This window comes from Echiichthys vipera, assembly GCF_963691815.1.
Source record: "Echiichthys vipera genome assembly, chromosome: 3".
Taxonomy (NCBI): domain Eukaryota; kingdom Metazoa; phylum Chordata; class Actinopteri; order Perciformes; family Trachinidae; genus Echiichthys; species Echiichthys vipera.
Window position 1 is genome coordinate 25,400,372 of NC_139828.1, and position 20,296 is coordinate 25,420,667.

Here is a 20,296-nt window from a genome sequence, read left to right on the forward strand (position 1 = left end):
AATGGAATAATTATAGTAAGTGTACTGGTTTGGTATAGGTACCCCATTTCAAAATGATACACAGCCCTATATATAATGGAGAGAAGCAGATAATCGTCAATTTTATAAATCTGTAGCCAGCTAGTGTTTTAACAGTTTTGATGCTGAGAGAAAAATGACTGTAACAATTGATCAATTATCAAGGTATTTTCCTACTCAAGACAGGAAAGAATAAATGTAAAACTATGTGCAGCAGTTGCTAGTGTAAATGAGCAGAGGTGCGGTCCATTTCTGGCAGAACAGGCCTGAGTTATTCATGGAGCGTTCTTGTGTTACACTCAATGCTTTCTGCTCAGTGAGCCTGGATTTGTGTTATACGAGAGGGCATGTGTGTCAGCATGTGTGTGCATGTATTGTATGTTTTGTACGTTGTACAAGATAGTCTCACCTCTGTCAGTGCTTTTCTGGAAGAATTCAGCCACTAATGGAAATTACAGGGTTGGTTTTTGTGTAAATACAGACACACAAATCCATTATATTAAAAAAAAAACTTTTAATAATTACCTACAACTCCCAATAAATTCCACACTTATGATTTGGAACGTGACGTTCCCGAGGGAAACTGCGAGCGTTCGCCTGGCTGTCTGCCTGTGAAGGTAGAATAGCAGTGATGTTTTCTCTGTTGTCCAAACAACTAACTAAATAATGCAACACTGCTCCATCTGGGACACATGTGCTTGTATACTTGTGGATTTGTTGGTGCATGCTTATGTGTGAGTGAGCATGTGAGTGGGTATGCATGTGTTTGTTAATGTGCATGCAAGTGTGTGTGTGTGTGTGTGTGTGTGTGTGTGTGTGTGTGTGTGTGTGTGTGTGTGTGTGTGTGTGTGTGTGTGTGTGTGTGTGTGTGTCCGTTTGTGGAAGGAGCCTTTGTAACGAAACACCCAAGGTGTCAGAGGGACACAGTGGGGTGATGGAGGAAAGGATGGGGGCCCGGTGAGGAGGTGTTCCTGTATTGTTGTACTGCTGTTGAAACTGTCGCTCTGAGTTTGAGCCTTTCATACTCACGATTATTCTCGGCAATCTACAGCAGGCCAGGAGGAATTCAGAGCGTACTTTTCAGCAAGGAGAGAGTGAAGGAGAGGGGTGAGGGGGAAGGGGTGGAGGAAAAGGTAGATGCTTTCCACGTGCTCTTCATCCCTGTTTGCATGTGCAGCTCGCAAGAGCCTGCAGAGCTCAACACTGTGCACTGCTGGGAGGTGAAGGGAGAGGAAGAAGAGGGAGGAGGAGGAGGAGGATGAGGAGATGAATGCATACGTGCACCCTGGCCTTTAGTCCCCCGGGCTTTGGACCCTGGCAAATCTGCATCGTCTGTGTTCTTTGATCCTGGCTCCAGGGCAGCTCAGTGGATCCACTGTCATGTGAACATGTGCATCTCCATTCACTACCTACCACCAGTTAGTGTTGCATTGTAGGAGAAAGCTACAGTAGATCCGAGATTCTGTATTTGCTTTTACCAGAACCAAAAAAATACCCGAATCAGATTATGTTTGCATGAATGGTTGTTTTAATATATAGCTTGATGAGTATCTGATACATATAATGTCCCGACATTGAATTCCAGCTATCACAGTAGATCACATTTTACTCTGTAATGTAGGAAGGATGTGAGGATGAATGTTACATGTTTTTCTTAACTTTAACCACATGTTTTAACATCTCTCTGCCAGACACACACGGGGGAAAAGGAGAAGATTTGCCCATACTGTGGACAGAAGTTTGCCAGCAATGGCACGCTAAGGGTCCACATCCGCAGCCATACAGGTCAGTGGCCCTCCACAGGTCAATGCTTTGCTTCCATCAGCTGCCATTAACATCACATACTAGAGTGAAAGATGTGGCGTATCATCATGACATGCATGCACAGGGCTATAAAAGCCACTTTTAGACTCTATAGAATCGTAAACACATCAAAGATATCAAACATATTAGATGTCTGGTAGGATACTAAATATCAACACCTTGTCATTTGCATTTTATATAATGCTCCGCTCTTACCGCCTTTACACCATACTCACCGCACAGGTCAACTAACAACGTGACATATTACACATTTTTATATTAGAAGATTCCAACATGATGCAGCGCTGCTTGTTCCAGTCATTGCTCTGCCACAAAAAGCAGAGCCCTGGATGTTCATTAAACTGCCTTAAACTGAAAGCTACACATTCCTGTGCGTTTCCTTACCAACAGACTGGTGCAGAGACCTGGCACGGCCACACACACACACACTTCTTGGCCTCTAAACTCCGTCACTCACTCTTTCTTTCTTTCACTCTCTTCTTCTCTCTCTCTGTCTAACTGCCCGCTCCTATTGAACTTCATCTCTTTCTCTCTCTCATGTTATCTTCTCATTGTCCTGATGTTTTTTTGGGTGATTGAAAACATCACAAGCTTGCTTTCGGGCTTCAGACTCGACTGCTAAAAGGCACGTCAGCTCAGTACATTTCTCAAAAATGTCAGTTTTCGAAACATACCAATCCTGCTCATGTGTCTTGATCCTTTCATGTTCCTATTGAATCCATGTCAACCCCTACTGTAATTTACATATCAACTACCTAATAAAGTGGGTGTTTAAATCATCCTTCAGTCAGCTTCATTCGCACATTTAAATCATATATGTAGCCTCTCAACCCTCCTGTCAGGTGTTGACAAGACGAGTGTGTCAAAATCAGTGTGTATAATTGAGTGGTGGTCCTACCACACTTTGTCAACAGCTTCCTTTGTATCCGTGTGTGCATGGGCAGCTTATGTGTGTGTTTTCGTACATGCATATGTGTGAAGGACAAACTAACAGAGAGAGAATGTATTCCAGTGTGGCCGCGGCCCAGTCTGATTGTATTTATATAGAATAAACAAAAGAGAGGAATGCTGGGGGAGGGGTGGGAGCCAAGGGGACACCTCAAAGAAAGAAAGGGGTAAAGAGAGAAAAGATCACTCCAAGAAAGCATCCAGCCGGATGACCCTTGACCCTGACTGGCTGTAAATCTGTCCCCTCATTCTATAGACTGAGTTTTTTGTTTTGTTTGTTGCTTTTTTTGTGTGAGAGGAAAAAATAAGCTTTGGTGAAAAAGTGTGAGTCGTTCCCTGAGCGGCAATCCCGACAAGACTCATCTTGTTCTCTAACAGGGGAGAGTGTGGGCACACACAGCTCATGTATCCCATCCGTGGAAATGTAGATTGTGTGATGAATGCGTAAATTATAAAACAACCCTGTTAATCTAAGTAAAACTTTAAAGACAGCTAGTTTCTGTCAGTAATCTCTTAAAGAAGGCAACCAGCTGAGGTAAAGACCTCAGCTTCTCTGGACGGCAGACAGGATCTTGTTTGTCTTCCTGCTTCACAGGAACAAGTCAGCATTGATTATTTACCTGCTAAACACAGAGGACTTTGTACGGATTCCTTAGAGATTTCCTCCCCGTATCATTTTACCATCAAACACTAGAGAGCATTATGGGAGAAACGGGTAAAGTGAGAAATAGATTAAAGTGAATTTTTAAAACAGCATTTTGAGAGTGTTAAGTAGCTGACGAGACATGTACTGTATATTTGGCTTGGATTTAGCTTCAATTGAATTTGGTTAGAACATCATGTTGAGCTCAAACAAATTAGTTGTAGTGCCACAGAGGCAGGCGTCTTCTCAGAAAGCAGCCTTTATGAGATCACCGACAACCCATAAAATGTGAGCTGTCAAAAAGTTGGACCAGGATGTTGAAGACGTTGTGGAACTCAGGAGTCATGATGGATGTTTCTATCATATTCTAAACGATTCGTTTTGGCCCTGTTATGTGTCCTTCTCCACATCACAGCTCAGTGAGAGTAGATTTTCCCACCATGTGTGCCATAATGCAGCAAATAACCATAGTGGGGTCATGAAAATTATTTGTGCCAAGGGAAATGTTGACAGGAGCCAGTGCCTCGGTGTCATACTGACATCATAGGACTTGTCATGTGTGGGCACAGTGATCAGTTTAAAGCCATGAACTGTGTTACAACAAATTGGTGCAGCATTTTAACCCTTAAAAATGCTGATCCAGTGTTTATGTTGTATAATGAATCAAGCTCCAATATTTAGACTTTTTCCACATGCTCAGACAGACCGAGGTCTCCATTGTGTTTGCACATGTTTAGTGATCAAAAGGGGAACACTTGGATACTCATAACATCATCATCATAACCAAACAAATAAAAGATTTTTCTTCTGTAAATTTAACAAGCAAAAACATGAGACAGAACAAAAGGAAAAGCAACCACCACTACAATGTGTCACCTCTCCACAGCTGTCTGAAATGGTGTACATTAAAGCCATCATATGTCAAATAAACACTAATGGGTTCAAATACGGACCCACTTTTCACTGGGATTGTCTCATTTTACTACAAACAAAAACTTGAAGATAATATTATTATGAACAATGTGCACATAATGACATTAAAGGGCAATTTCATTTTGCACTTCCTGAGTTAAATTTCAGGCTTTAGAAAGCTCCGTTCAGAGCCACAGCAGGTATCATGCAACTTGAAAAGTAGAAATCTGTGCCCTTTATTGTACCAAACAATGTCAGGTGAATAAGGTGTGGACATTGTCCAGAGTTTCACACATGGAGCATGAGATAGTCGCTGTCAGGTGAGTCCTTACCTACTGGAAATACTCAGTTTGATCTGGACAAAGGGGGGCACCTGGGTAGGGCATGCTGGAAGCAGAACATGACATGGATTACGCCGTGGTCATTTAGCCGGTTTGTAATTTGGTGACTAACAACGGAAGCTCTTGCCATTCCTTGAATTTGCTTGACGATTTCCACGTCGACCGTCCGGTTACACATTTTTGTTGCCATCTCTGTGTGAATCACCCTTCTTCTTCACCCTCGAATGTTTGTTTTCTTCTGGTTTCGTGAAAGTGATTTAAAAATAAACATGATAAAAATGTCACCACCACGCCTTTTCACTCACTGTGAATTCTCACACTTTGGCCTCAATCAGAGTTTACTCTATTTTTGCTCTTAGGGAGCTGGCAGGGTAAAGTTAATTTATTTTCCAGTCCAACTGATTTGGACATTTGCGTTTTCACATCCAGTTGATATGTGAAAGGGGCTGGAGAAAAAGCAACAAACCCGAGTTCACACTGGACCAGACCACTTATTCTCAAACCTTATATTCTGTTATTATCAGGTTATGCATAGTCGACAATATACATACAAGCCAAAGCATGGTGTCTGGTTTTCCTCAGACATTGAGAGTAAGGAGTGGTTGGTCTAACTGTTGGACTACAGATGACAAGTAAAGTAGATCTGCCTCACAGAACTTGAAGCTTGTGTTACAGTTGTGTACAACCTAAAGTATTTTACCATCGGTAAGTCATTCATTCCCATCTAAACTATGAAACTTTTGTATAATTATACACATGTCCATGCCAGAAAACATTCTATAAAATATTTTAAGTGCATTTCCACTTATTTGTTTTATATTGAACTGCTCTAATAGAGATTGCTCTGAGGCCACGGTTCTTTCTGCGATATATGATATTATATATGTGTATTAATATTAAAAACAGTATACAATACAATCAAAATATTTTTCTTTTTATACTATTGGATAATAGAAAACAAAATAACTGAACATAAATCAACTTGTTCTTGGAAAATACACGCACTAGCCATCCCACTGGCACTGGACAAAGGATACGTATCGTCTTGAATGTGGTGTCATTTGTTACACTAATTATACACAGCTATATTTTGATGTTGTTAAAAAGCTACACATTGCAGCTGTAAGTGGTCTCACGACAGAACTGCCCTCAGTTGGACATCTGGCAGAACTCTGGAATCACTAAACCTATTTAAGCAAGATTTTGTTTGTCTTGACTGTGGTCATGGTTACAATCTTAACCATTGACTGAATTATTGTCTCTCCCTGTGATGAATAGTGCCTGGCTATCGCAGTTTGAACTCTTTAGGGGTGCCATGCAGATGCTTAATTTGGGTTGAGGATTGTGTTTTGAGACGCGTGTGGGGAGTAAGGATGTGCTCCATGTGTGGTAAGGCAAGTCTGTCTGATATCTTCACATGGGCAAGTTTAAGGGAATTGTTTGAGGAAGTGGAGAAATCTACCGAGACCCTGGCTATAATGGAAAGGTCAAGTGTAAAAGTTGTTGGGCGTTCCTGCGGCTCATCAAAAGCAATCTCTTATCATCTCCAACACACTGATATATCACATTACCTCTGTGACCTCTGTCGGCATGTGACACAGGGCAGAGAGAAGGACAGTAGAGGGCCACTGTCTTGCTGAACTGGAGGAAGCCAGGAATTAATTTCTGACGGACAGCACTAATGTTTTTCAGACCGGAGCCCCGAAGCTACAAAGCGTTCTCCATAACACGAACACTGTGCGGCAGGCAAAAACGACAAAGCCAACCATCTGCTAACCAGACACGCGGCCATACGCACACATATACAACACACAAGGGGTGCCAAACGGATCGATTAGCAGACAAGGAGTGTGAGGGCCACAGCAGGGGCCGGGGGAGACACCCAGGGTCAAAGAGATGGTGTACTGTTTCAGCACATGCTAAATCAGTTACCATCTCCACACACATAAAGCCCAGGATCAGTGCTGCAGCCACCCCTCATAATCCCCAAACAATCTGGCTCAATCTGGAGAATAAGTGGAAGGTTTCTGGTTACAGTAACACTCAGACACCGAGCCTATCGCACGAATAACAGACACCAATGTTACAAGAATGTTACTACTTAGGTTTCCGAGTGGCATTTGTTTATTTCCTGTTTCGCTAAAGGATTGAGTTGCTCTTGAGTTGTTTCATTCAGAGCATGTTGAACCATGACTGAGTCGGATATGTGATCTATAAGTGGTCATGTTTATGAATGCCCTCTTTTAGAATATCTAATACCATCATTTTCTCTGTTTGCATTTTGCAGATGAGATGCCAGTTCTTAACCGGAGATTGTTTAGGTTAAGTAGGTGAATTGCTGTGCACTTATGGTGAGCCTCAGTGTTAGCAGGGTGTGGTCGATGAGTATGCCGTGTATTAACTGACAATAGCCAGCTCCTGGGAGGGATGTGATCCAAGCCACAGAAGTACACTGGCACACTGTGCTCCGGTGCAATTAGCACACTAATGCCTTCCCCAGGACTCCCCAAGGCTAACGCTGGGCCTTAACCTGATACCACACATGCTACATAAGACATAGGATTTGCTCTCCTCTTTCTCAAAACACATCTGGGATTCAGATTTTCCTGTTTGTCAACAAAAGGCCTCCTAGAGGCTAAAATAGCACAGAAGGGGACAGAATGCCGTGCTGCCCTCTGCACATGTTTCAGTATGTGTAATCAGTCCACATATGTCACATTAACCTTTTCCACACCAACGTGAGGTTACACATTTTATTAGTTTGTGTCACAGCGTTCCTCCTTTTGTTCCTCTTGTGGGGGGTTTATGGTGGGTTTAGACCCCGATGTCTGCTACGTGACACCTGTCGTAGCTTCTCTGTTGAAAGACACAGCATATGTGGGCTATGAATGAATCAAATTAACCATTGCAGTCTGTCGACAATTGAAAGTTGGAACAATCAAAATGTATAAAGTCCAAATAGTACACGGATGAGTTAATCTAGCTAGTCTCATCTAGTCAGAAAAAAGTTCCTATATTGTAAAAAGTGAGATTTCCTTGTTTTATTATTTATTTTGCTTGTGTTGATGCTATATAAATACTGTGAAACTATCAAAATCCACAGAGAAATACACAAAGCCTGTATTCAGAAATGTGGTCTTTAAATGAGTCGTCAGGACTTCTCTACGGTTGTGATGTCACAACTTTACTGTATATCTGTAGAAAGTTCCACTACAGTCATTGCCCGGCTGCAATGCGGGTGCAGAGATGCCAAGAGCACAGATACGGAAGACCAGGAAACGCTGACCAAAGGGAGTCTTGAAGAGCGTTTCAGACAGAGGGTGAATGCAGGTATATTCAGACAGACAGGATGTGAAAAAGAATGTGTCTTTTTTTAAAGCATGTAAACATGTTCTAGTAGAAACCAAAAATAGTATGAACCTGAAAATGAGTATGATATGGGACCTTTAAATATTTGCTGTGTCTCAATGAAACCTTCTTCACTTACTACAAAACAGAAGATAGAACAGAAGATATTCCTTCACCACAGTTATGTTTATAGCAGTGGGAGATAATATCACCCTTCTCATATGATCCCTTGATGGATTTTCTGATTTAATAAGCATCTTTGCATTTTGAATCCCAAGGAAACACAGCTAATTAACCTTATTTCTTAAATGGGCAAAACATCTCCCCCATCAATAAAAGTACTTGCTTCCCTGTTCAACAATTAGTCACTAAAGGGAGATTACTGTGAAGCAGATAAGAAATTAGATTGCTGTACTGAAGGAATGAACACAAATGTGTAGCTGTAGGTATCTATTTTTAGCAGTGCTTCATTAAATTGTACTGTTTACACTTGAAGGCATATTTATACATTCACAAAAGAGTCATTTCCTTTATCAAAAAGAAGGGGGCCTAAGAAAATATAGAGCTTTTTAAGTTTGATTGTCTTTTCTGAACACACAAGATGTATTTTGTTTGCTCTAGCTTTCTGATGAAGGGTACATTTATGAAATAAATGAAGCAATTATTAAACCCGGAATTTTTTTTTACTGTATTTTCCTGTCTGAGACTTTAATTTCAGTGCGGTTCTTTAGGTTACCTCATATCCCTTCTATAGATTAGTAATCAGCCTTGGTGCTCCTATCTGGCTGTGGATCAGCACACAGTAAACAGATCCATGTGTCAGTGGACTGTTTGACTGACAGCCTGTCACTTTCTCTTTGTCATCATCGGTGTGTGCTCAGATAGGATCTGTAGGAGTTAGGTCGGACGGCTTTTGATCCAACTGGGATAAGCCACATTGCCATTGATGTGCTTCTAAACTGTTGGCCATTCGTAGCTCCGATAGCGAGCCATGAAGTGTAGCCAATGTAAGCTTTTGCTCTGCTGTGGAAAGTCAGTGTTCATCAGAAATGAATGGCTCTGAGTCAAAGATATCTGGTGTACCAGTAGCCAGGTCAAATCTGTGTTTGAGCTATACACACAAACAAACCATCTCTGAGGCACAGCACTTTTCAGTGGGGCCAAGATACATAAATGTCCGCACTTTTATTCTTGTCATCTACCAGACTGAAGGTCTGTCTTTAAGATGGTCATGTTGGAGAATATAGTCATATAGCCTTGGCGAATACTTGATTATGATTGGCTGCAGGGTGTCTATTAAAACGTGTTAATGGATACCTTCTAGGTAGTTTGTAGTAGTCGTAGTCTGGTCACTGTTCTAAATCAATGCACTAAAATGAGTAACCACAGCAACAGGGAGGCAGTCAAGAACGGACAGGCGGCCTCGGTTATTGCAACATGTTATTACAACAAGTTAACATGTTATCCCCAACAATGAGTGTAGTCCTTCAGTGCCTCATCCTCTAAACACCAGAGGCTGGAGCTGCAAGTGACTTACACTGCACCCCTGAACTTACTGATACTTTCTGTCATATAAGAGATTCAACTGCCTCTTCATACTGCGTCTGACAGTACACATGACCTATCATTTGTTCATGAAAATCTTGGCACTTAAGAGCAAATATGCAATATATGTGTGACTGAAAGTCTTTGTGTTTAAGTTGTTGTTTAAACCTGTATAGTCCAGTATGAGTTTCATGTGAATGATGTTGTCTAATGAACACTCATGGTTTTTGTTCCCTAGGTGAGCGTCCATACCAGTGTCCCTACTGTGACAAAGCGTTTAGCAAGAACGATGGCCTGAAGATGCACATCCGCACACACACACGTGTAAGTTTCCTCCCTCTCTGTGCTCCTGTTTGGAAGAACTTTACCTTCTATACTTAATTATTTTTGTCTGTGTATACATTATTTTTGTGTTACCTATTACTAGCTGCTACTCAGCTCAGTTTACAGTGCAACGTATCATAACATACAATCAGAATTTTATAAGTGAAACCACATTTGTTTCCAGCACCCTGTGATTAGCCAATCTCTGTCTGTCTCCCAAAACACAGTTATAGTTGTAGTGAAGTATTTTACACAGTAACATTCAAGCGTTTGTGTTTTTTCTATGTACAGGTAGTGCCATGATGGCATAATTATACATTTACTGAAGCAATGCCATTGTTTTAAGGTATAGTTCAGAATTTAATAGGGTTGTATTACCTAAAAAAGATGGCGGTTGGCAAGCTCCCAGTTTGGAGAAGCAGGCCAGAGGAAAGACACAGAAGCTAAGAAATGTACTGGTGTGGACAGTGGCAGCAGCTAAGTTCATTTTATGTGTCATTTATTTTAAGTGCACGCTAAATTTTGAATATTTTTGTCACTTTACTTTCGCATCAAATAGCAATTGAACTGAAGCAGGGGGAACTGAAGATGATGACACACACAACACAGGAGTTGCTGGTCTAGTGCTACCTCAATCTGTTAGTTTGTTTGTTAATTGTTAATTTACTCCTGTAACACCAAGGTCACACAGCAACACAAACAAACTAACAGATCGAGGCAGCGGTAGAGCAGCAACTCCCGTGTTCTGCGAGGGAAAATCACTGTTTTGTCAGTGGAGTCTGGTGGCTTTGAAGAGAGCATAGATACATGTATCATCTTTAGTTCCCCCTGCGTTAACTTAAACAGGGCTTTTTGATGGCAAAGTAAAGTGGTGAAAATATTCAAAGTATAACACTTAAAATGATATTGATTTTCTTTTGATGGGCTTTTTTTAGGTGGCTAAAAATGTCTAGCTGCTGCCACGGTCCACAGCAGTACATTACTCAGCTTCCATCCCTGTCCTTCCTGCTTCCCCAAACTGGAGGTGTGCAGACTGCCATCTACTGTAGATAATACACTGACTATGGAGTATAATCTGAACTATCCCTTTCACCAGATAAAGCCTCACCAAATGCACCATAGGCCTTTGGTATCACATGTCACAGTAGGAAAAGCGTAGGTATAAATACTTAAGTTAATGCTGGCTGAGTTCCATTTGGCTGCTTTAGTTTCAGAGCCCTTGTATTGTGCATGCTAGCTCACTGTAACATTATCATGGCTTACTGGGACATTTGAACAGGACAGACCTATCATTAATGTTATTAGTCGCACATGTGCTTTGTAAAGTCAAAATGTCTGCTGCGAAAAAGGCCCATTAACACCTAATTGCAATGTTCCACATTGCAAAATGAGCGCAGAGAATAGGTGTAGAGACAGAGAAAGGAAGAAATGGATGCGAACCCAGTGTCCAGTGTGTCACTGACTTTATCGTTCAATCTGAAGCACCTCGCTTCAGGTTTATTGTTCAGCCTTGGTCTGAATTGCAGAGTGTGCATAAAGAAACTCTCACACACCTTGCCTCGTAAAAATGTCCCGTCTCCTGTGTGTCTAACATATGTGACACTCCCTGCCCATTTAATTATGAGGTAATTCCCACATTTGCAGGTTCTTTCATGAATCATCTAGAGGTGCCTACTGACACAAAAAGCAAGAGAAAATGACATACACTTTATTTTGTTTGTTATTGACATCCCCAGTTTTACTGCTTTAGAGACGGAGAGCAGTTGACTCCAACTGTTAACTATGTGTCAATGGAAGCATTGTTTTGATGGCCTGAACATGTAAATGTTAAGTGAGCTGAGGCTCGGGGTTGAGGAAGGATAAGGTAGGTTTCTCACTGAACTTCATGAGGTCATTTCCTAGGTTGGGACAGCGCTCATTTACCTGCGTCACTTCTCGTCCCATTGCTATTCTCCAATAAAGCAACCCTTTCCATGTGCTCTTTGTGAGCATCTGGACCTTTGATAAATGCAGCTTAATCTGTGTTTCATCATGGATTTCTATCGTCAATCCATACAGCTATGACTGTGACAGTCAAGGCCTGTCAACACTGTTAATTTTAAAGATTTGTCCTCTGTTAATGCTGTCCAGAGCAAAGCACTCTGCTGTTACAGTGTGTTGATAATGGATGTTTCCTGCTCAGGTTGACATCCCTCAGTAGAAACAGGCAGGTATAATTTTGTAGTGAGCCGCTGATTAAACTGACTGATGTTTTGTTCCTAATGTTCCCAGATCTGCCTTTGCTCACAGCGCTCTGAAATATGGGCTGAACAGTTACAAACAGCAGAGCCAGATGAAGTCACTGTCGAGCAAAACAAATGTCATTTGGCTGAAAGAGCTGTAGCTCTCTGTCAATGTACAGATGAGAGGCGTGTTTATACCACAAATCATCTCGATCTACAAACTTAAATGAAACACGTTTGATGGCGATATGAAGTGCTGACATTTTGATTATAAAGAGATTTTTTAGTTTTGATCTCTGATGATGTCCGTGTGTTTTAAGGTTACAAATGCACATTCTATTTAAGTTCCATGAAGGCTGTTTCATTTTATGACTTTAAAAAGCATATATGCTGTTTATTATATTGATTAGAATATTTAGAATAAAATAGTTTTGTTCAAAATCTTCAACCTTACAACGTCAGACGCACTATCATGTTCAACTTGTCTCGTACATGTAACACACAGTTCTGCAGTAGGATCACAAGCGTTATGTAGGCTTCACTGAATGCAATTGCGTGAGTAGCTGAAATATTTATTTTTTACTCCAGTTGCTAAAATTTTGTCTCTAACATGATGTAATGTCAGTCCTCATTGTCTGCGTCACCCTGCTTTGACAAACTGAAGCACACACAAAGCTATTTCAGCCACGCTGTTTCAAATTGATCTGTTCAATCTAAAAAGCAAAACAGCATAAATGTTAGCTAATGTTAGCCAACCTCTAATGCTAATCATCAATACTAATCAACAATAATGAAGTCGGAAGCCTTCAAATTAAAATACACTTTTATTGTGAAACAAAGTGTCTTGGTTAATACATAAAAATTCTTTTTGGCGGCACCTATGCCGATAATCGGTCATTGGACAACATCTCTTGTAATACTGCAAATGCAAGAGCTTTCATCAGTGGGCCATAAGCTCAATCACCATTGTGTTTCTTTATTTGGCAATAGATGTATGTATGTATACATGTATTTAAGTAAAAAACTTCAAGATTATTGCTGTAATGTGACTCTGTGTTCTTAGTTGATTTCTAACTGCACCCTTAAACCTTAAACCTGCTTCACAAATCCTTACATATTTAACGTGACGGACTCTTTTGGAGCAAATAAACAAAACTCTGTCTTTGCATTTATAGATGTGCTCTTTGCTGAGAGTGGTCAGATTCAGAGAAAAAGGTCAGGTCAAATGCCAAAGGGCACTCAAACAGCTGCTGAAGAGTGAAGGTCACCAGGTACAGATGTTCGATGTTACCGGGGTCATAGCGATGCATTCTGGGTACACAACATCACCTAAGTCCATCCATGTGTTCCCTGACCTTTGATCTTTGACCCCTCAGTTTTTTTTCTTTGTCATACAAGAACCATTCATGCTTTATGGAAAAATAAGTGACCCTTGTTAAAGCAGACGATTTAAGTGGAGATTTGATCATCACACAGTCTGTTTCTTCAGGGCGGGTTTCTCACACACACAAACACACTCGCTGCTTTATTTCCATCGCTCCCCTTCGTTCATTCACATGCATACAAACAGTTGCATACTTAAAGCTGCTCACACGCATGCGTCCGCTCACACGCGCACATGCAGTGAACCTGATCTTTACCTCCTTTTGTATCCTGTGTCACTGGGCACTCCTTGCCCCGCCCACATGATAGCGCCTTTCCCAGGACCCTTACTTCCTGCATTCACCCTGTTCCCATGACAACTAAGCTTTAAATGGGTAGAGCCTTTGCTAACAGCGAGACTTGTCAAAAACAACTTCCTAAAGAGTGACACTGGGAACCAGCTCCCGCTATCTCCACGCTTCTCACTTCTCCTCAAGTCTTTTAGGTGTCACCCCTGTTTCCCCTCAGACCGCAGGACACACCAACACTTCAAGGCCGTCCACCCCGCTGAACATACTTGGAGTTTTTTGTAAAAACACACCCACAGTGAGATAGCTGCTTTGATTGACACTGAGACAGGCCTCTGAAAGGTGCAGAGGAAATGTTCTTTGGTAAACTGATGAGGTGTGGAGACAGAGGAGTGATATTCTACAGCCCCAGAGTGCCAGTGCTCTGATACATGTTCAAAGAGATTTTCTGTTCCGTGTTTTCCTTGCTCTTTTGAGGAATCCATGTGTTTTTGATGGCCCCTATGCCGGTCATTTCCTCCCTACTGCAGGGGCTGTACAACCTTTCATTTCATATCTTCATATACTCACAGGGAGAACACGGGGTGTGAAGGGAGAGGGTATCAGTGCGCGTGTGTGTGTGTGTGTGTGTGTGTATGTGTGTGTGTGTGTGTGTGTGTGTGTGTGTGTGTGTGTGTGTGTGTGTGTGTGTGTGTGTGTGTGTGTGTGTGTGTGTGCGTGTGTCTGTGTGTGTGTTTCACTGGGATATTTCCACATCTTCTTGTGTTTTCCACTGTGCTGTGCGTGTCTGTTTGTTTTTCTGTGTGTGTGTGCGTGCACATGTGTGTGTTATTACGTTGCTGTACGCCATAATGGACACGAATCCTCCTCCAGGTTTTGTCCATATGTGACCAAACTGTGGAAGTATTGTTTTAAGTATTGTTCTACGGCACACAGACGGATCAAGTGCCCTCTTTAAATTCAGTGTGTATGTGTGCCGCGGCAGGAGAAGCCCTATAAATGCAGCGAGTGCAACAAAGCCTTCAGCCAGAAAAGAGGACTGGACGAGCACATGAGGACACACACAGGAGAGAAACCTTTTCAATGCGATGTGAGTATACAAACACCTTTACTTTACCTCAAAACCAACCACTGTCTTCCCTGGAAAGCAGACAACACGTGTTTTTCCGCGCGTATATGTGATGGCACAAGGCCAGAGTACGGGGGCTCAGTTAGAGGCAGATAGTGATCTTGCTTCTCTGGAGGGGCCGACTGGGCTGATCTCACGTAAACACATTGAGAGGATCAGAGGGAGAAATTACCCTCTGCTTATAACACTGTAGAAGTAATAATTATTCTCAGAGAGAAAGGGGAGGGAACATGTGACAGAAGATGTTGTCCGTGTTAGAAACAAACTTTCCAAATGCTGTGTTGTATCGCTATTTTATGAAAGTGAATCAAAGTTTTAATGTGCTGGTTAAATATGAAGCAGAAAGATTCTGGGATGCGCGATACCTTTCAATCAGAATTAAGATGATGGTTTTTGTATTATTCTAGACCAGCGGACTTCAAACTGATGCTGCGTGAGGTGAAGGGGGAAAACTGGTGTTCTTAGAACAACAGGAAGTCAAAGGGGTTTGGCTCTCTCGCCAACTTGGTCAATTAAAGTACTTAAGCTACTTCTTCTTGAAATCATAACAGTCAAATCTGATCTGACATGGTAAACTGTAGTTTTTAAAAATACAAACTTAAATGATTTACTAAGATGGAAGGTTTCTTGGATTTTCTCGACCATTGAGCCAATCAACTTCACGCTTGGTGGGTGTTTTGCTGACGAGTGCGAACTCTCGAACTCTACGGGACATATTTATTAGTTGTTTGTAATGTACCACTCTGTGTAGTGTATTGAGAGTGGACCCCTGCTAACTGTTACACTGCCAAACGGCATGCTGGGTACAGTTAGCTCTCTGTCGCTCGCTACAGTACATTCAAGAACACAAAGAAAGAGAAACATTATAATTGTAGACAACACTTTTTTTCCTGGAAATAGCCTGGTCCCAAATGAGCTGTTAGCAAATGCAAAAGTATACTCCAGCATAGCTAGGGGACAAAGCTATGTTTTTGCAGGGGTATTGTTCTGGAGCCAAGGAAACAAACGCAAAGCGTGAAGTTGTTGTTTGATAAGCAGTTCTCGAGAAAGCTGCAAGCAGAAATGTTCCTAACAGGCACATTTTAAATGGGCCCGGCCCCCCATAATAGAAGTAAGACAAAGAATAATATTAGGACTTACAAACACTTAATACTTCTGTTGGCATTACTAAGGCTCAGATGTCTGCTTTGTTGAAAACCTGTGGACAAAGAACTCAAACTATTTTTAAATGGGGGAGGCACAGTCGTCTCCATTTTGTCTGAGTGGGGTCCCGCAGTGTCAGACTTTGAAGACCTTTGTTCTCGACAGCTCAGTCATGGACAATAATCTTAGATGGTAACTCTGAAATCCAAATATCTCTTAATTCTTTGAAGAACATCAAAAAACAATTGTTCCTAAGCCATCACCCCACTCTGGATTCTCAGATTCTCGTTGAGCTTCAACGCCCTAATAAGACTTAATCCCAGGCATCGCCTCAAGTTCCAAACCAGAAAATGGGCAGAGAGTTGTTGTTTGAGACCACAGACTCAGTATCCTATTCATTGTCAGTGAAGCATCAGCAGAAAGTGTCTCCCAGCGACATCCAACATTCATCTGGATTCTTTTTCCCAGCTGTGGTAGAGACATTCTCATGTAAATAATTCTATGCTAAACTATTAAAGATAATAGAAATAACATGTGGATTTTATTTTGGGGTGGATTTTGAGTGAGACAAAGGGATCGCACAGTTCCAGGAACATTTTCCAGACAAGCTAGAGGGGCTTTATGCACGGTGTCTGTCATAACAGCATTAAAAATGTTGTAGAAGCATCCAGTAACATCTGGGTTACGATGAGACGTGGAGGCCCCTCTCTCATCAGCTCCTGTCACTGGTTCACTTTATAACATTTCTAATATTTTACTGACATTGGGTAAGATTTGTAGATTGTTTGAAATATACTTGGACAGTACCACCAGAACATGATACCACATCAATACGAGTATCTAAATTACCTGAAAGACGAATGATAGACTGTACGATTATAAACAAAGAACCGCTCTGGACCAAACAATAGTTTGAAAATGGAAATTTATGGACCGACCTCGTAATTATACGACAGGAATCAATTTATTTTTGACAATGACTGTGTTCAAAGCAAAATCATTTCATTCAAATCTTGCAGGCCTTTTATTTTTTGCCACAGATGTAACCAGATTTTCTGAATGCAATTCGCTGCGCTGAAGTTCTCCACAGATGGAGTGAGGAGGACACATGCTGTGACTCTTGAAGCAGTATGTTAAACTGCAGCTGAACAGCAGCCAGTGGCGGATTATCATGATTGATGTAGGACGATGGAGTCATTTGTACAGTGTAAAATGGGTCATTTATGATGGATGTTAAGTTGCATGCATTCTTTCTCGCTACTGGAGGGAAAAAAAACGATAGCTGTCACCAAGGTCCACCCTGCGTGATTTGCAAATCATTCTCTGTGTCTCCGGCTGTGCCTGTGATAAGCCTGAACTCTGCAGTATAAGCAAACAAGACCAGAGGTTAGAAAGTTGAATGCTCATTTCCATGAGTGCTTGTATTTGGGGTTTCAACTAGAACACGTTTTCATACTTTAATGTTAAAAAGCACATTATTTTCCACATCCTGTCTGTCTGAATATACCTGTATTCACCCTCTGTCTGAAACACTCTGTTTTAGCGCCTGTCTCTTTAAGACTCCCTCCTGAAAAAGCCCAGTCTGCTCTGATGGGACAGTGTTTCCTGGTCCTCCTTATCTGTGCTCTCAGTGCCTCTGTATCTTCATTGCAGCCGGGGAATGACTGTAACATCACTGTAAAAGCACTTTCTACCTATATAAATTATAGTTGTGACATCACAACTGTACAGAAATACTGACGGCTCGTTTAAAGACACAGTTTCTGAATACGGACTGTGTGAATTTCTTTTTGATTCAGCGTTTAGATACTTTTAAAGTATTTATATAACACCTTGACCAGCTATATCATTTAAAAAAACCTGCTATTTGATTTTTTTTTACAATATGAGACCTTTAAAATCTTTTCTAATTTTTTTCTAGGTGTGTGACCTGTCATTCAGTTTGAAGAAGATGCTCAGCAGGCACAAGCTTACACACAACCCTAACCGGCCCATGGCAGAGTGCCAGCTGTGCCATAAGAAGTTCACCAGGAACGACTACCTCAAAGTACACATGGAGAATGTCCACGGGGAGACGGAGAGCTAGAGCCAATTATGGAACTACTGGCTGAGAATGATATCTGATTCCTCGGATAAAGTTCAGTGTCATGCTTCATGCAACCAGTATGGCCTTTACATATACACAGATGGCTAGATAGCAGAGATGTTGTTATTAAAGATACATACATGTAGAATATGGAAACGATTTAGGTACGTAAAAAAAGAAAATAGAAACATAGGCTGTACATTTGTATTTTTTTTTCAGACTGTTTAAATATTGTTTTGAACCAACCAAAAATGTTTGAGCTGCCTCCAGAGCCTCTGTGTCCGCTCACAGAAATGTCCGACATTTCACTTGTAGTCTCTCTGACTTCTAACCAGTGTTACTGTTAATGCTGTCACAGCCTGACCTCTTCCACTGTAGCATTTACTGACCGACTGTCTGAACTCATTACTGTACATCTGTGGCCAGATGCCATGTGTCAAAGAACACCTGTGACCAAAGACCTTGACGCGCACTGTTTTACCTGTATGCTTTCTACATGTTTACATCCGTTCTTTTGCATCCAAACATTTAATATTTAGACTCCGTTAAGCCCCACTTCAAAAGCATGTTGCTACATTCATTATTTAAAAATAGAAGTATTAAAACAGGATGCTCGAACAGGAGTGGAGAGAAGAGGAGCTCGGAAAATGGTACTCCTAAGAAGTTACAAAATCAGAAGCAGCTCTCAAGTCAAAATGTGTATTTACATGATAGCCAGAGAATATAAACACACTATCCTTTGTCTTTCATGCTCCCTTTTTCAGATCTGGTAGGGCCCTCATTTTTCAAAAGTTGAATGAATGGCCCCAAGAAAACTTTCAGAGAAGAAGTCATTTTTTTGTTGTACTGTGGCTTGTTGGAACTGCCTGTAAGACCCGGAGTCCTGTTTTTTATGTATAATCTGGTATACACGACTTTAAAACTGTTTTAATTTAAGATGAATGAGTTCCTCTCTTCCCCTGCCTTTTGGTGCTGAAAGTGTATTACTGTTTCTACATCCCTAAGTGTCTTAGGGACAAATTGAGAAAGTACTGTTTGGGCTGACTTATGTATTGTTGAGTACGTTTTCATATGAATGGCCCAGTTATCGCCTTACAGTGTTTAATTTTGTTACTCATTGTTCAATACAGTATTTCATGTATTTCAAGAAGTGCCTTCTGTCCTGTTTTATATCCACGTCCATTTGCTTCCTCATTTGATAAATACACACTTCCCAGCTGTTTATTCTGCATCTGTAGACTGTGAATTGTCACTTCACACTTTTGTATTTTGAAATGTATAAAACCTCATCACCTACCAAACACCCATTTCCTCCGCCCGTTCTAATTATGTGTTTGTGAACTGTTGACGTTGGGGTGGGGGTGTGTGCGAGGAAACGCTTTGAGAGTTGATTAAAAGTGTTCGGTTCGCGTTGTTAATCTAACCCCTATTCTTAGGTTGGCAGTCTGCTGGGAGTATGGGCTAATTAAAGCTTCTTTTTTTTCCACTGAGGCCACAGTCACCACTTTCCTGATCTGTAAAGCCACCCTCTAAAGAGTGCCTCTGATGGTTACTCTCTGTGGATGCGGGGACTCTTTTCTCACGTCCGTCCCCTGCAGAGGCTCTGGTATCTCAGGATTTTACTGTGAGAATCTCATGAGCGGTGGAGTCAAGTGGGAAAGCGGCGAGTCCTTCTCATCATTGCTCTGTGAAGTTTGTCAACCCGGGCTGCTGTTCAAACTCAATAAATCTTGCCATGTGTGGTTTTGGCTTCCTAAAAGCACATAACTCCTACAGTATGTCTGTCCTCACCTCTTTGAGTGTGGCTGTTTGTTTAACAATTAAGTAATTACAAGTGTTCATGTTACATTTCAGCTCTGTTGCTTATGCATGGAAACCAAAAAAATTAGCATGATGTCTCTGTGCTCTTATCGGCCTCTGTAGGGCTTCCAGAGGAGCGTGGTTAGCGATGGCTCTCAGGTCACATGTGGCCGGGTTAACCTGCTCTCTTTCTGGAGCTCGGTGCACTGTGTGGACATGCAGGGCGTGGCTGGAGTCACCCGTCCTCGCTGAGGCCCTCGCTGCCCGCTGAGATTGTGCTGCCCGTCCCCTGCTTGTTAGTGGTGAGGCCTTCAGGCCGTACTGACGCACTCTCCAATACAGT

The 20,296-nt window shown here is 41.6% G+C and overlaps 1 protein-coding gene across 1 annotated transcript in view; it reads left to right on the forward strand.

The window, feature by feature from the left end:
* prdm5 (PR domain containing 5) overlaps positions 1-19,186 on the forward strand; it is a gene marked incomplete at its 5' end in the record, with an annotated part of 34,378 nt that extends 15,192 nt beyond the window's left edge. Inside the window, 4 exons of the mRNA XM_083911243.1 lie at positions 1,710-1,803; positions 9,818-9,903; positions 14,781-14,885; positions 17,989-19,186. Coding sequence (XP_083767369.1) covers positions 1,710-1,803; positions 9,818-9,903; positions 14,781-14,885; positions 17,989-18,153 — 450 coding nt within the window. The 3' untranslated portion in view covers positions 18,154-19,186. The remainder of the gene's footprint in view (positions 1-1,709; positions 1,804-9,817; positions 9,904-14,780; positions 14,886-17,988) is intronic.
* Between the last annotated feature and the right edge of the window lie 1,110 nt (positions 19,187-20,296).